At 46.6% G+C, this 17,456-nt stretch overlaps 1 protein-coding gene across 3 annotated transcripts in view; it reads right to left on the bottom strand.

Moving 5' to 3' along the window:
- LOC106561548 (cortactin-binding protein 2) overlaps window positions 1–17,456 on the bottom strand; it is a 112,824-nt gene that overhangs the window by 16,849 nt on the left and 78,519 nt on the right. The window contains exons 4-5 of one of the 3 annotated variants that reach the window (XM_082957391.1): window positions 3,540–4,907; window positions 564–769 (exon numbers count right to left, since the gene is read on the bottom strand). In XM_082957391.1, coding sequence (XP_082813517.1) covers window positions 752–769; window positions 3,540–4,907 — 1,386 coding nt within the window. In that variant the 3' untranslated portion in view covers window positions 564–751. Of the gene's footprint in view, window positions 1–563; window positions 4,908–17,456 lie in introns of all 3 variants that reach the window. The other 2 variants (XM_082957392.1, XM_082957390.1) reach the window with 2 other exon arrangements.

Genomic DNA, 17,456 nt, shown 5'->3' with positions numbered 1-17,456 from the left:
CTGTCTACCGGAAGTAGATGCTGTTGCTATGCAACCTCTTGCTAGCTTGTTAGCATAACAAATTACTAGCTAGACATTATACGACTTCAAGTGTCTTCGTAAATTCAATCTGGAGTGCCAGAGTGCGCTCTGGACCTTCGTAAATTCAGAGCGTTGTCAGATTGTCCGTTCGTAAATTCGGGGCGCACACTGTACGTTCCTCTGGCCAAGGAGTAGGGTTGATCCGAGCGTTCTGACCTCACAACTGCAATGAAGCACTTAAGCTAACTGGCTAATGTTTGCTAGCTTGCTAGCTACTTCCAGACACAAATGAGAGAACACCTCACTCTGACCATTTCACTTGCCCTAACAGAGGTGGTTAGCCCATTTTCTGAAGAATTGCATTACGGGCCCTAAAAGCACGGAAATAGTGTGCACTGCTTGTATACTTTGTATTTTGGCATACTAACTATATCCATACTATGACCAATAAGCATACTACATACTCAATTTACATCACAAATAGTACGGTTAGTGAGGTTAGTATGAGTATTCGAACACAGTTTATGACTGTCCCACTGTACCTGAGCGTCCATTTTGAGCAGCAGAAAACAAAGCAGAGGTTGGGTGGCCTTCAAGGAGACTAATATTATCCGTTGGATCTCAGTTAAGCAGCATTGACAATAAAGTGACATTTCCTGGGAAGCAGCTTGGAGGAGCAGGGGGTGCCCGTCGTCCAGGGCAACGGGCCCACCGCAGTTTAGCGAGGGGACTATGGAGGGACGCCAGCCTAACGGGAGTTAGAGGGGACACAAGGTTGAACATGGCAGAGAAGCTTTGATAGAGAGGAGAAGGGGAATGAGGGAGATGAACACCACAACACCTGAGTTCCACAACACAGTCTGGTTAGAGCTCAAAAGACAATGAATGCATGAATCCATACTGAACAAAAATATAAAAAATACAAAATTTGAAATCAACATGCTACAATTTCAAAGATTTTACCGAGTTACAGTTCATATAAGGAAATCAGTCAATTTAAATAAATAAATTAAGCCCTAATCTATGGATTTGACATGACTGGGCAGGGGCACAGCCATGGGTGGTTCTGGGAGGGCATAGGCCCACCCACTCAGGAGCCAGGGCCAGCCAATCTGAATTTGTTTTTCACTACAAAGGGGCTTTATTACAGACAGAAATACTCCTCAGTTTCATCAGCTGTCCGGTGGCTAGTCTCAGAGGATCCCGCTGGTGAAGAAGCCGAATGTGGAGGTTCTGGCTGGTGTGTTTACATGTGGTCTGCGGTTGTGAGGCCGGATGGACGTACTGCCAAATTCTCTAAAGGCAGCTTATGATAGTGAAATGAATATTAAATTATCTGGCAACAGGTCTAGTGGACATTCCTGCACTCAGCATGCCAGTTGCCAATCCCTCAAAACTAGTGGTGTGTTGCGTGACAAAACTGCACATTTTAGAGTGGCTTTTTATTGTCCCCCAGCACAAGGTGCACCTGTGTAATGATCATGGTGTTTAACCAGCTTCATCATATACCACACCTGTAAGGTAGATGGATTATTTTGGCAAAGGAGAAATGCTCATTAACAGGGATGTAAACAAGAAGACTCGAGGCTGTAATTGCTGCCAAAGGTGCTTCAACAAAGTACTGAGTAAAGGGTCTGAATACTTATGTAAATGTGATATTTCAATTTTGTATTTTAATACATTTTCAAAAATGTAAAAAAAAACTGTTTTGCTTTTTGCTTTATGCGATATTGTGTGTAGATTGATGAGGGAAAAAATGACTTAATCAGTTTTACAATGAGGCTGTAATGTAACAAACGGTGGAAAAAGTCAAGGGGTCTGAATACTTTCCGAATGCACTTTAGAACTTAAATTTGCAATTAAAAAGCACAGTATTGTATAACGCTAATATGTAGCAAAATGCTGAACTCTGCTCTATGGATGGGCTGGGAGGGAAAGTGAAGGCCATTGTTAGCTACAATGCTATAAAGGAACGCCATGGGTTATTTGGCACTTCTCGGGACATGCAGGTGAAAAGCGTTCAGTTTAGAGCAAAAAGAGCTGAAGACCATTAGATTACCCCCTTGTCTGAGAGACTAAAAAGGAGAGGGGGAGGAAAGGAAGGGAAGTGTATTTCATTATTTTAACGACATCAGGGGTTGACAGCCATTACCGTTGCGCTTTCCAAGACGTCTGACTAAGTTACTGTTTTGGGATACTGAAGTAACAGAAACTACTGGTGACATTAAAGCTGGTGTTCAGTTTGGTCTTTTGAGATGAGAATCCAATCTGTTTCACTGCTGTGGAGCAAGACTTAGTATAGTGCAGTTGTAGTATAGTCTTAATAGAAGTGTGTTTTGGCAAAAAAGTATTCTAGATAATGATGAAATTTTAGCCAACATATTGTAAAATGAAGACAAATTTTACTTGTAAGAGATCTGACGTGAACCTTACCCGAAAATGCTGATATATCCCTTCATGAAATAAATGGAATCAGTAGAGAAAACGAACACATTCCTCATTTGTTTCAGTCAAAATTCTCTAAAGCACTTTTCTCATCCATACACATTGAGATAAAATCGAAATAAAACAAACAGGACTTGAGTCAACTTCTCTTCTCGATTTCTTGAAATGTGTTATGAAATGTGTTTTTTCAACCTATTGCGACAATAAACCAATGTTGCAATATAAACAGAAGCAAGAATATTACATTCATAGCACTATAAACATCCACATGAAACTGTAAGTACATCGTAACATACAGAGTGGAGGAATATGGAGTTGAAACAGGAAGGAAAATGGAATGGACAGGGGTCAGAGGGAGGAGGTAGTGTGTGCATGGAGAGGGGTGATGATGATGAAGAGGAAGAAGCATGCTAGTGGACTGGGGATGAGGGGAGAGAGCAGCCTCTGGCATCAGCTTCAGAGAGGAGGGGGTTACTCACAGGAACCCTACACACCCATCTGAACAGGGAAAACTTAGCCTCAAAACCTCATTGCCTCAAATAACACTGGAGTAACACTCCTCGAGCTAGCTAGCCTAGCTATTGACCCTTTACCCTGCAGGCACATGATATTGGCCTGCCACTTGTCTGTTTACAGCTGCTAGCTGGGGGATAACGTGTCAGAATAGGACTCTGGTGAAGCAGGGAGACGACAGGCTCCAGAAGGAGGGGGAGGAGGATTAAGTATGCGTACAAAGAGATCAGGTCTCAAGCAGTGGTCGGTTTAGGGCCGAGAGGGATACAGTCATTGCAACAATGAGCAAGAGTTAACTTGACTGACCCTGCTCTTTTGTGTTCTCCTTTGGACTCCTGTGGTTAAAGCAGGTTCCTTATGGCCTGAATCCTACGTTAGGCTAGGCTAGGCTAACCTAGCATTGGAAAGATAGTTGGAGCGGAGAGGTAGAGGCAGTAAGGGGAGAGCGGTAGGGGGAGCGTGGTGCCCCTTTACCTGATGCTGTTGCCATGGGGCTGCCTGGGGCTACGGGATGGAACGCTAGCGAAGGAGGAGGGGTTTATGGAGGAGGGGCTACTGACAGTGATGGCAGCGCTGGCGGGGGGGCACTCTGCACACGTGGCCTGGTGCGGCCCCCTCACCCCCCTCGCGGGGGGGCAGGCACCCACCTGAGACGCCGTCAAGGCTGGGACCAGGTCCAGGGCGGGTTTGGGCGGCAGCTGGGGCGTGCCGGGTTTTAACCCCGCCCCGGGGGAGCGGCTGCTGTCCCCCACCACTTTGATGGGCGGGTGGGGAGGCGAGGGGGTCTGGGAGAGGCCCGGCTTTTTGGGCGGGATGGGGGGCGGGTTTCCCCGGTCGATCCTCGCCACTGTGGGGGACTTGAGGCCGATGGGGTGGCCCAGGCGGCCAGGGAAGGGCCCCCCTTCTGAGGTGGAGTGGGGCAGGCCGGGGCGGAGGGCTCCGGGGCCCCCTGCTGGGGGGCTGGTGAAGCGTGAGAGGACCTGCGTGACGGTGTGTCGCGCTTGCTGCTTGGCGGCAAAGTTGTCTCGGTTGGTGGGGGATAGGTCACGGGTCGGCGGGCTGCTCTGGGAGGATGTGCCGTTTTGGTCCTGCTCCTGGAACTTGTAGCGAGCAGCCTGGACACGAGGGCTCACCCCCATGGGCAGGGCTGAGGTGGGGGCAGGGGAGTGTAACCCACCGTGGGGCGTCTGGCCCTCGGCTCCATTCTCCCCTGTTTGAAGAAGTCCTCCTGAGCTGCTGTGGACCAGCCCCCGGCCTGCGCTGGGCGTCTTGGGCAGGCTGAGGCCTGTATAGTTGGTGGGAGTGGGTTTGACAGGGATGGTGAGGGGGCTCGGCTTCTTCTGCCCCTCAGCCTCTGGAGGGGGCAGGTCCGTTTGGCAGGAGGCCGTCTGGGAGCTGACTGGGTCTGTGGCCACAGCAACAGATACTGTGTGTTTGGGAGGTGGGGGGTTGGTGGTAGCGGTGGGATCCACAGCAGTAGCTGCAGCCGGTTGGGCTGTGGTACCGGCTTTACCATCCTTACCGTCTTTAACGTCCTTACCATCCCGTTCAGTCCTGAGCTGCTCTACCTGCCGGCGCAGGCTCAGGCTCTCTGTCTCCTCTCGGCCCAGCCTGGCACGCAGCTGCTCGCGCTCAGTGTCCAGCTCTGACAGCTGCTTCTCCATCTTGGCCTCCATCTGCTGTCCACGCTGCCTCTCTGCCGTCAGCTCCTCCTGCAGCCGCCCGGCCAAGCGGCTCTCCTCATCCAGCCGGGCAGAAATCTCGTCGAAGCGCTGCGACTCCTCCACCACGCGGGTGGCCAGCTGCTTGCACTCCCTCACCAGCATCATAACCATGTGCTTGTTCTTCTCCCGCTCGTCCTTCAGCTGGGCGGTTAGTTTACGGTGCTCCTGCTCCAGACTATGCAGCTGTAGCTTCTCCATCTCCAGCTGAGAGATAGATAGACCACAAGTTAGTCAGAGGAGATGTCGTTTAGAAAACACACACATACTATATGTCAGACAGACAGAACGACACACAGCTATCCCAAACTGTAATACTATAACTCTTATCCCAAACATCAGTACTATAACTCTTATCCCAAACTGTAATACTGTAACTCTTATCCCAAACTGTAATACTGTAACTCTTATCCCAAACTGTAATACTGTAACTCTTATCCCAAACTGTAATACTGTAACTCTTATCCCAAACATCAGTACTATAACTCTTATCCCAAACTGTAATACTGTAACTCTTATCCCAAACATCAGTACTATAACTCTTATCCCAAACTGTAATACTGTAACTCTTATCCCAAACATCAGTACTATAACTCTTATCCCAAACTGTAATACTGTAACTCTTATCCCAAACTGTAATACTGTGACTCTTATCCCAAACTGTAATACTGTAACTCTTATCCCAAACTGTAATACTGTAACTCTTATCCCAAACATCAGTACTATAACTCTTATCCCAAACTGTAATACTGTAACTCTTATCCCAAACTGTAATACTGTGACTCTTATCCCAAACATCAGTACTATAACTCTTATCCCAAACTGTAATACTGTAACTCTTATCCCAAACTGTAATACTGTAACTCTTATCCCAAACATCAATAGTTGAACTCTTGTCCCAAACATCAGTACTATAACTCTTATCCCAAACATCAGTACTATAACTCTTATCCCAAACTGTAATACTGTAACTCTTATCCCAAACTGTAATACTGTAACTCTTATCCCAAACTGTAATACTGTAACTCTTATCCCAAACATCAATACTTGAACTCTTATCCCAAACATCAGTACTATAACTCTTATCCCAAACATCAATAGTGTAACTCTTACCCCCTCTATAGCCCCTCAGTCATGCGTCAGAACATACTAATACAAACGCCCAGATCACACCTACACCAACAGTCAGGAGCTCAGATTATCTACAGTAAACTCACTTTTCAGCAACACACAAACACATGTCAGTCAGAACATACACATACACACACACACGCCCAGATCACACCTACACTAAACATCTCAGATATAGCTAGGGCACCCACATCTGGTATATCCTTCACACCACAAACCTCATGTCACATTCACGCCCCCACATGACATGACAGTATACAGTGCATTCGGAAAGTATTCAGACCCCTCCATTTTTCCACATTTTGTTACGTTACAGCATTATTCTAAAGCTGATTAAATAATTTTTTTCCCTCATCAATCTACACACGATACCCCATAATGACAAAGCAAAAACTTTTTGGGGGAATATTTTGCAAATGTATCAAATGTTTTAAACAGAAATACTTTATTTATATAAGTATTCAGACCCTTTGCTATGATACTCGAAATTGAGCTCAGATGCATCTTGTTTCCATTGATCATTATTGAGATGTTTTTACAACTTGATTGGAGTCCACCTGTGGTAAATTCAATTGATTTGGAAAGGCACACACCTGTCTATATAAGGTCCCACAGTTGACAGTGCAAGTTAGAGCAAAAACCAAGCCATGAGGTGGAAGGAATTGTCCATAGAGCTCCGAAACAGGATTGTCGAGGAACAGATCTGGGGAACGGTACCAAAAAACTTCTGCAGCATTGAAGGTCCCCAAGAACACAGTGGCCTCCATCATTCTTAAATGGAAGAAGTTTGGAACAACCAAGACTCTTCCTATAGTTGGCCGCCCGACAAAACTGATCAATCATGGGAGAAGGGCCTTGGTCAGGGAGGTGACCAAGAACCAGATGGGGACAAATGGTGGTGGCAGCATCATGCTGTGGGGGTGTTTTTCAGCGGCAGGGACTGGGAGACTTGTCAGGATCGAGGGAAAGATGAACAGAGCAAAGTAGATCCTTGATGAAAACCTGCTCCAGACCGGTTAGGTTCTCAGACTGGGGCGAAGGTTCCCCTTCCAACAGAACAATGACCCGAAGCACACAACCAAGACAACGCAGGAGTGGCTTCATGGCAAGTCTCTGAATGTCCTTGAGTGGCCCAGCCAGAGCCCGGACTTGAACCCGATCAAACATCTCTGGAGAGACCTGAAAATAGCTGTGTAGCGACACGCCACATCCAACCTGACAGAGCTTGAGGATCTGCAGAGAAGAATGGGAGAAACTCCCCAAATACAGGTGGGCCAAGCTTGTAGCTTCATACCTAAGAAGATTCAAGGCTGTAATCGCTGCCAAAGGTGCTTCAACAAAGTACTGAGTAAAGGGTCTGAATACTTATGTAAATGTAATATTTCCATTTTAAATTTTTAATAAATTAGCAGAAATGTCTAAAGTACCAGTTTTTTCTTTGTCATTATGGGGTAATGTGTGTAGATTGATGAGGGGGAAAAAAACGATTTAATCAATTTTAAAATAAAGCTGTAACCTAACAAAATGTGGAAAAGGTCAAGGGGTCTGAATACTTTCCGAAGGCACTGTATGGAGTGCAGTGACGTGTCCTATAAGAAGCATGGGTGGCAAATCTGATGTCCGAATGGTAAAGAACATCTAGCCGCTCGAGAGCACCCTTACCTGCCGATCTATAAATTACGTCTCCGTAATCTAGCATGGGTAGGATGGTCATCTGAATCAGGGTTAGTTTGGCAGCTGGGGTGAAAGAGGAGCGATTTAGATAGAGGAAACCAAGTCTAGATTTAACCTTAGCCTGCAGCTTTGATATGTGCTGAGAAAAGGACAGTGTTCCGTCTAGCCATACTCCCAAGTACTTGTATAAGGTGACTACCTCAAGCTCTAAACCCTCAGAGGTAGTAATCACACCAGTGGGGAGAGGGGCATTCTTCTTACCAAACCACATGACCGTTGCTTAAGAGGTGTTCAGAACAAGGTTAAGGGCAGAGAAAGCTTCTTGGACACTAAGAAGGCTTTGCTGTTGAGTGTTTAACACACAATCCGAGGAGGGGCCAGCTGAGTATAAGACTGTATCATCTGCATATAAATGAATGACAGGGCTTTCTACTGCCTGAACTATGTTGTTGATGTAAATTGAGAAGAGCGTGGGGCCTAGGATTGAGCCTAGGTGTACTCCCTTGGTGACAGGCAGTGGCTGGCCAAAGACCCCTCAGAGACAACAATACTCCTTAGCCAGCCCACAAGAATGGAATGGTCTACCGTATCAAAATCTTTGGCCAAGTCAATAAAAATAGCAGCACAACATTGCTTAGAATCAAGGGCAATGGTGACATAATTTAGGACCTTTAGGTTGCAGTGACACGTCCATAACCTAAGCGGAAACTAGATTGCACAAGTTTTTCCAACACTTTTGATAATCAGGGCAAAATAGAAATAGGCCTGTAACAGTTAGGATCAGCTTGATCTCCCCCTTTAAATAAAGGACGAACCGTGACTGCCTTCCAAGCAATGGGAACCTCCCAAGAGGTTCATTACAAACTAGGCCCATTACAACACACCAATAATAGCCTCTCCATTTTAGAATAGGGATTGAATTATTAGTTACAGAGAAACAGCAGAAACAGTGAGTCAATATGTGAAAGACCACACAAGAAGAAACAGTTACTGGATGAACTACGCTCACACAGACAGAAAAAGGACGAGGGAATCTAACATTTTAAACATGATTGAATTTCAATGACTTGTCAACCCCGGGCGATTATATCTGGAGTGTGGCTGCTATTGTTAGCTGTGCGTGGGCAGAGAGGGTACAGGCTTAGCTGGACATTCTGAGCGATTGCCTGCCCCGCTACTCTAACGAGCCCAAACACTGAGGCTGATATCCTTTATGCTGCCTGGCTGCCCCCCCTGTAATCCTCACTGGAATGAACACATATCATCTCTGGCTGATTGACTGAGTCAATGCTATGTCATTGTTATGAATCTGAATAGCTCCTAGGAAGCTGAACAGCAACAGAATGACATCCTTTTAAAATGAAGCACTTCTAATAGTATTATTATACAGTAATATGGTGAGATATGATGACTTGATAAAATATTGTAATTTCTCCCATTTAGGATAATATCTTAGAATAGTCTTTATTACCCCTATAGGACCATTTCATTTACTTGTATTGTCCACCCCCTGTGTACACTTCATCAGCATCATGTGTACAACTCAACAACATCATGTGTACATCTCACCAACATCATGTGTACATCTCACCAGCATCATGTGTACACCTCACCAGCATCATGTGTACACCTCACCAACATCATGTGTACACCTCACCAACATCATGTGTACATCTCACCAACATCATGTGTACACCTCACCAACATCATGTGTACATCTCACCAACATCATGTGTACACCTCACCAACAACCTGTGTACACCTCACCAACAACCTGTGTACATCTCACCAACATCATGTGTACATCTCACCAACATCATGTGTACATCTCACCAACATCATGTGTACACCTCACCAACATCATGTGTACACCTAACTAACATCATGTGTACACCTCACCAACATCATGTGTACATCTCACCAACATCATGTGTACATCTCACCAACAGCATGTGTACATCTCACCAACATCATGTGTACACCTCACCAACATCATGTGTACACCTCACCAAGATCATGTGTACATCTCACCAACATCATGTGTACATCTCACCAACATCATGTGTACATCTCACCAACATCATGTGTACACCTCACCAATATCATGTGTACATCTCACCAACATCATGTGTACATCTCACCAACATCATGTGTACACCTCACCAACATCATGTGTACACCTCACCAACATCATGTGTACATCTCACCAACATCATGTGTACACCTCACCAACATCATGTGTACACCTCACCAACATCATGTGTACATCTCACCAACATCATGTGTACATCTCACCAACATCATGTGTACATCTCACCAACATCATGTGTACATCTCACCAACATCATGTGTACACCTCACCAACATCATGTGTACATCTCACCAACATCATGTGTACACCTCACCAATAACTCATGTACACCTCACCAACATCATGTGTACACCTCACCAACATCATGTGTACACCTCACCAACATCATGTGTACACCTCACCAACATCATGTGTACACCTCACCAACATCATGTGTACACCTCACCAACATCATGTGTACACCTCACCAACAACCTATGTACACCTCACCAATAACTCATGTACACCTCACCAACATCATGTGTACATCTCACCAGCATCACGTGTACACCTCACCAGCATCATGTGTACACCCCACCAGCATCACGTGTGCCACCTCATGGATTGAACTCTACCCTGTTCTTCATGATTCATCCATGATGCAGGGCCTTCATTATGCCAGTACACAGCCTTCATGGCTGCGTCCACCAAAGCGTGTTACATATGGGTGAATGGCTTTAAAACACATCAATACTCCAAGAAGCTTACTCAGAGAAACATGCATAATCATAGTATAGAATAAAACGTTGGGTTTGTTCTGCAGTCTAGCAACCAAGACTTGAGCTATACTACTCAAATGGCTTTGTTCATGTTATGTCACAGTATGTTATTATTCAAGGGCCAGCGATAATGATTTGTTTCATATCTCTCATGTTGTTGTCATGTTCTGGTGTGTGGCGGATGTAATAGCTAGCTACAACCATGCAATCAAAGGACCGGTCACCATAACAACGATGGTACATTGGTGATTTATTCCAGGAGTGGAAGGGAGGGGATAAGGGTGAGGAAGGTGAGGAGGGTTGGAGAGAGAGAGGGAGGGAGGGATGGAGAAGGGGCTGGGGAAATCTGTTCCTACTGATGACAGTGGGGGACATTCAGGGGAGGAAAGGGGGGAGTAAGGGGGGACAAGCAGGGAGGTAATGGAGAAAATTAGCCAAGAGATGTTAGTGTTTTAGACTCCATGCTGTGCTGCTGTAGTGACACTGGGTCACAATGGAGCAGTAGCAGCTTGTATTGTGTCAATGGCTGGTTCATGTTCAGTAGGACACAATGTAGCAAAATGGTTTGGAACCGAATTAGTATTGGAACAGGATCCATGTGTCAATACTCCTCCTTCACCTCCCACTCTTCCTCTACCGCTTTCATTCTCCCATTCTTTCCTCCTCTATCCTTCCCTCTCCTCCTCCTCCCCTGGCTATTGTCCAGTATTGGCCTGGCTAGCCGGCTGTGTGTCTCAGTGCTTAACTGGAGCACACAGTGAGTGCTGGCTAACAGAGGTGTCTCTGCGGCCAGACAAGCCCAGTTGGAGAGAGTCTCTGGATCTGCTGGCTCTGTGACTGGTGGAAGGGTTTAGGAGCAGGCTCTGTGACTGGTGGAAGGCTTTAGGAGCAGGCTCTGTGACTGGTGGAAGGGTTTAGGAGCAGGCTCTGTGACTGGTGGAAGGCTTTAGGAGCAGGCTCTGTGACTGGTGGAAGGGTTCAGGAGCAGGCTCTGTGACTGGTGGAAGGGTTTAGGAGCAGGCTCTGTGACTGGTGGAAGGGTTCAGGAGCAGGCTCTGTGACTGGTGGAAGGGTTTAGGAGCAGGCTCTGTGACTGGTGGAAGGGTTTAGGAGCAGGCTCTGTGACTGGTGGAAGGCTTTAGGAGCAGGCTCTGTGACTGGTGGAAGGGTTCAGGAGCAGGCTCTGTGACTGGTGGAAGGGTTTAGGAGCAGGCTCTGTGACTGGTGGAAGGGTATAGGAGCAGGCTCTGTGACTGGTGGAAGGGTTCGGGAGCTGGCTCTGTGACTGGTGGAAAGGTTTAGGAGCTGGTTCTGTGACTGGTGGAAGGGTTCAGGAGCAGGTTCTGTGACTGGTGGAAGGGTTTAGGAGCAGGCTCTGTGACTGGTGGAAAGGTTTAGGAGCTGGCTCTGTGACTGGTGGAAGAGTTCAGGAGCTGGCTCTGTGACTGGTGGAAGGCTTTAGGAGCAGGCTCTGTGACTGGTGGAAGGGTTTAGGAGCAGGCTCTGTGACTGGTGGAAGGGTTCGGGAGCAGGCTCTGTGACTGGTGGTAGGGTTCAGGAGCAGGCTCTGTGACTGGTGGAAGGGTTAGGAGCAGGCTCTGTGACTGGTGGAAGGGTATAGGAGCAGGCTCTGTGACTGGTGGAAGGGTTCAGAAGCAGGCTCTGTGACTGGTGGAAGGGTTAGGAGCAGGCTCTGTGACTGGTGGAAGGGTTAGGAGCAGGCTCTGTGACTGGTGGAAGGGTTAGGAGCAGGCTCTGTGACTGGTGGAAGGGTATAGGAGCAGGCTCTGTGACTGGTGGAAGGGTTCAGAAGCAGGCTCTGTGACTGGTGGAAGGGTTTAGGAGCAGGCTCTGTGACTGGTGGAAGGGTTCAGAAGCAGGCTCTGTGACTGGTGGAAGGGTTCAGAAGCAGGCTCTGTGACTGGTGGAAGGGTATAGGAGCAGGCTCTGTGACTGGTGGAAGGGTTTAGGAGCAGGCTCTGTGACTGGTGGAAGGGTTTAGGAGCAGGCTCTGTGACTGGTGGAAGGGTTCAGAAGCAGGCTCTGTGACTGGTGGAAGGGTTCGGGAGCTGGTTCTGTGACTGGTGGAAGGGTTCAGAAGCAGGCTCTGTGACTGGTGGAAGGGTTCAGGAGCAGGCTCTGTGACTGGTGGAAGGGTTTAGGAGCAGGCTCTGTGACTGGTGGAAGGGTTTAGGAGCAGGCTCTGTGACTGGTGGAAGGCTTTAGGAGCAGGCTCTGTGACTGGTGGAAGGGTTCAGGAGCAGGCTCTGTGACTGGTGGAAGGGTTTAGGAGCAGGCTCTGTGACTGGTGGAAGGGTATAGGAGCAGGCTCTGTGACTGGTGGAAGGGTTCGGGAGCTGGCTCTGTGACTGGTGGAAAGGTTTAGGAGCTGGTTCTGTGACTGGTGGAAGGGTTCAGGAGCAGGCTCTGTGACTGGTGGAAAGGTTTAGGAGCAGGCTCTGTGACTGGTGGAAGAGTTCAGGAGCTGGCTCTGTGACTGGTGGAAGGGTTTAGGAGCAGGCTCTGTGACTGGTGGAAGGGTTTAGGAGCTGGCTCTGTGACTGGTGGAAGGGTTTAGGAGCAGGCTCTGTGACTGGTGGAAGGGTTCGGGAGCAGGCTCTGTGACTGGTGGTAGGGTTCAGGAGCAGGCTCTGTGACTGGTGGAAGGGTTAGGAGCAGGCTCTGTGACTGGTGGAAGGGTATAGGAGCAGGCTCTGTGACTGGTGGAAGGGTTCAGAAGCAGGCTCTGTGACTGGTGGAAGGGTTAGGAGCAGGCTCTGTGACTGGTGGAAGGGTTAGGAGCAGGCTCTGTGACTGGTGGAAGGGTTAGGAGCAGGCTCTGTGACTGGTGGAAGGGTATAGGAGCAGGCTCTGTGACTGGTGGAAGGGTTCAGAAGCAGGCTCTGTGACTGGTGGAAGGGTTTAGGAGCAGGCTCTGTGACTGGTGGAAGGGTTCAGAAGCAGGCTCTGTGACTGGTGGAAGGGTTCAGAAGCAGGCTCTGTGACTGGTGGAAGGGTATAGGAGCAGGCTCTGTGACTGGTGGAAGGGTTTAGGAGCAGGCTCTGTGACTGGTGGAAGGGTTTAGGAGCAGGCTCTGTGACTGGTGGAAGGGTTCAGAAGCAGGCTCTGTGACTGGTGGAAGGGTTCGGGAGCTGGTTCTGTGACTGGTGGAAGGGTTCAGAAGCAGGCTCTGTGACTGGTGGAAGGGTTAAGAAGCAGGCTCTGTGACTGGTGGAAGGGTTCGGGAGCTGGTTGTGTGACTGGTGGAAGGGTTTAGGAGCAGGACAAGGAGAGCTGTGTAATTATCACTTATCACACACAGGTGCGCTTACACACTTGCGCACACACACAGTTGCATGAATGACACCAAGGTTATTATAGTTGGATGTTTTTATATTCACTTTTATTTCTATTCATTTGGGGATTTTTTTTAAATTCAGTTTAGTTTCAGTTATTTTTCAGACCTGATTTGCATATTTTTTTATTTTGTTTAAGTTGAATAAAAATATATTTATATTTCGTTTTTATATGATTTCATTTTAGTTTTAGTGTTAGAGACAGAAAGCATTCGTGGGAGGCTAGGAGCCATTTGTGTAGAATATATTTGTGTGTGTTTTTTGGGGAAGTCACTTTGCAACTGTGGGGCAGTAATACATAAGGTGATGGGTCATGTCATAGTTGAGGTTAGGTTTAAATTATAAAGTAGAGATGGTGCAAAACATATGGAAGTGAAATGGATGTCAGTTTGCGGCCAACAGTGTAGCTTCCTCCACTGTCCCCGTACCGATGATCCTCTGCTTGCAGACAACATACCAACTGTTTGAGCTATCAAGAAATACCTAATTCAATAGCTCCGTCAGTGACATTTCAAGTTAGCTGTGGAGTGAGCTTACGGTAGGTACATTCTTAAGTCCGTTAAACTCACCCCTTTTAAACTAACTACACAGTGAGCGACCCCAGCCGTTGAGCTGAGCTGAACTGTCAATCCGAGTCACGGCACCAGTGAAACGGACGTCAGTGTGCTGCTTCCTCCACTGTCCCTGTCCCCATACGGCGCTCGAACCAGTGATTCTCGGCTCGCAGACACACTTGACCACCCAACCGTTGGACCTATAGAAAAATAGCTAAAATTTCAAGTTAGCTGTGGAGTGAGATTAAGGCACGTTCTTAACTTCGTTACAGAAGGAAACTCTCTCGCCCATGTTTACACCAATCCAATGCTTTAAAAATGTTGTTTAAAAAAACAGAATGAACTTAAATACCTAGATGATTTTTTCCCCTGTTAGCTAGCGATAGCTAGTGATAGTGATGCACAAGCTAGGCCTATTTGAAACATCGCCATCTACTGGTCATATTTATCCACCAGCTTCAGTAGCTTGAAAACCCTCAAAACGCTGAACATAATACATGATGGTTTATATTTGACTTTAGTTAGTTTTGGAGTCAAAGATAATAAGTTTAGTTTTTCAAACTGGTCTGTTAATTATTGTATTTCAGTTTACTACATAGTTTTTATATAATTCATTTTAATGTTTGTTTCAGTTGACTATAATAACCTTGGAACACACACATTCTTACACGCAAGCATGCACCACATAGAGACAAAAGCGGCACACACACTTAAATATCCCCCCCTCCCACTCACACTCCCTCATTCACCCTGCCAACCTCTCTTACATACACCCTCGCCCACTCCATCCCTCAACCACTACCTCTCCTGGAATAGAGAGAGAGAGAGAGAAGAGAGAGAATATAGAGAAGCGAGAGAGAGAGAATATAGAGAAGCGAGAGAGAGAGAGGAGAGAATATAGAGAAGCGAGAGAGAGAGAGAGGAGAGAGTAAGAGAGATAGCGAGAGAGAAAGAGAGAGAGAGAGAGAGAGAGAGAGAGAGAGAAGAGAGTAAGAGAGAGAGAGAGAGAGAGAGAGAGAGAGAGAGCACACACCTGGATGTAGAGTTATTCATATATCCTGAGACTCAGAGGTCTGGATATACATATACTAGGGTTGGGCGTCTATCTACGATGATTGACAGCCATCGTCGATGGTGACGACATTGTGATGTGACAGACGATGGTTTAGCCTATTTCAACTTGACTGGCACCGTGCAGTAAAACAAAGAGTCTCACAGCAGGGCAGCACAACAAGTGACATTCTGAGTAATTGGCCTAATCCTATTTGCTGTAGCCTATTTCAATACTTACAGTGCCTTCAGAAAGTATTTAGACCCTTTGTCTTTTTCCACATTTTGTTACATTACAGCCTTATTCTAAAACTGATTAAATTGATTTTCCCTCATCAATCTACACGCAATATCCCATAATAACAAAGCAAAAACAGGTTTAGATTTTTTTTTGCAAATGGATTAAAAAAAAACTGAAATATGACATTTACAAAATATTCAGACCCTTTATTCAGTACTTTGTTGAAGCACCTTCGGCAGTGATTACAGTCTTGAGTTTTCTTGGGTATGACGCTACAAGCTTGGCACACCTGTATTTGGGGAGTTTCTCCCATTCTTCTCTGCAGATCCTCTCAAGTGCTGTCAGGTTGGATGGGGAGCGTCACTGCACAGCTATTTTCAGGTCTCTCCAGAGCTGTTCCATCGGGTTCAAATCCGGGCTCTGGCTGGGCCACTCAAGGACATTCAGAGACTTGTCCCGAAGCCACTCCTGCGTTATCTTGGCTGTGTGCTTAGGGTCGTTGTCCTGTTGGAAGGTGAACCTTCGCTCCAGTCTGAGGTCCTGAGCGCTCAGGAGGAGGTTTTCATCAAGTATCTCTCGGGTACTTTGTTCCGCTCATCTTTCCCTCGATCCCGACTAGTCTCCCAGTCCCTGCCGCTGCAAAACATCCCCACAGCATGATGCTGCCATCACCATGCTTTACCGTAGGGATGGCACCAGGTTTCCTCCAGACGTGACGCTTTGCATTCAGGCCAAAGAGTTCAATCTTGGTTTCATCAGACCAGAGAATCTTGTTTCTCATGGTCTGAGAGTCTTTAGGTGCCTTTTGGCAAACTCCAAGCGGGCTGTCATGTGCCTTTTACTGAGGTGTGGCTTCCGTCTGGCCACTACCATAAAGGCCTGATTGGTGGAGTGCTGCAGAGATGGTTGTCCTTCTGGAAGGTACTCCCATCCCCACAGAGGAACTCTAGAGCTCTGTCAGAGTGACCATTGGGTTCATGGTCACCTCCCCTTCTCCCCCGATTGCTCAGTTTGGCCTGGCAGCCAGCTGTAGGAAGAGTCTTGGTGGTTCCAAACTTCTTCCATTTAAGAGTCCACTGTGTTCTTGGGGACCTTCACTGCTGCAGAATTTTTTTCGTACCCTTCCCCAGATCTGTGCCTCGACGTAATTCTGTCTCGGAGCTCTACAGACAATTCCTTTCACCTCATGGCTTGGTTTTTGCTCTGACATGCACTGTCAACTGTGGGACCTTATATAGACAGGTGTGTGTCCAATCAATTCAATTTACCACAGGTGGACGCCAATCAAGTTGAGGAAAGATCTCAAAGGTGGATTAATGTAAACATGATGCACCTGAGCTCAACTTCAAGTTTCATAGCAAAGGGTCTGAATACTTATGTAAATAAGGTATTTCTGTTTAATTTTTTAAAATACATTTGCAAAAATTTCGACAATCTGTTTTCAGTTTGTCATTATGGGGTATTGTTTGTAGATTTCTGGGATAATTATTATTTTAAATCCATTTTCGGCTGTACCGTAACAAAATGTGGAAAAAGTCAAGAGGTCTGAATACTTTCTGAAGGCACTGTAAGTGATAATGCCTGAGAAGCCGGTGTTTGGAGGATATACGTGACTCGTTTCAGGAAACTAGGCATATGTCGCGCGTCACTACTTCAAAGGAGAGCCATTTGAACGTACTGCAAACCATGCATATATATCCTTCAAACACCGGCTTCGAGGGCATTATCACTTTTATACAATGGGTTACCAACATATTCAAATAATTATTTACAATTTTTTATTAAAAATGTTATTTTGATGAATTTATTTATACTATTTCATCCTTCCACAAGATATAGTCCAGACACAAATCTAGGGTTGCTTCCCAAACCGGCTGGTCGTTTGTTCTATCGGTTCGG

The sequence above is a fragment of the Salmo salar genome, chromosome 10 (assembly GCF_965601325.2).
Source record: "Salmo salar chromosome 10, fSalSal1, whole genome shotgun sequence".
Classification (NCBI taxonomy): domain Eukaryota; kingdom Metazoa; phylum Chordata; class Actinopteri; order Salmoniformes; family Salmonidae; genus Salmo; species Salmo salar.
The sequence above is the reverse complement of the archived record's forward strand: the minus strand, read 5'-3'. Positions and strand labels throughout refer to the sequence as shown.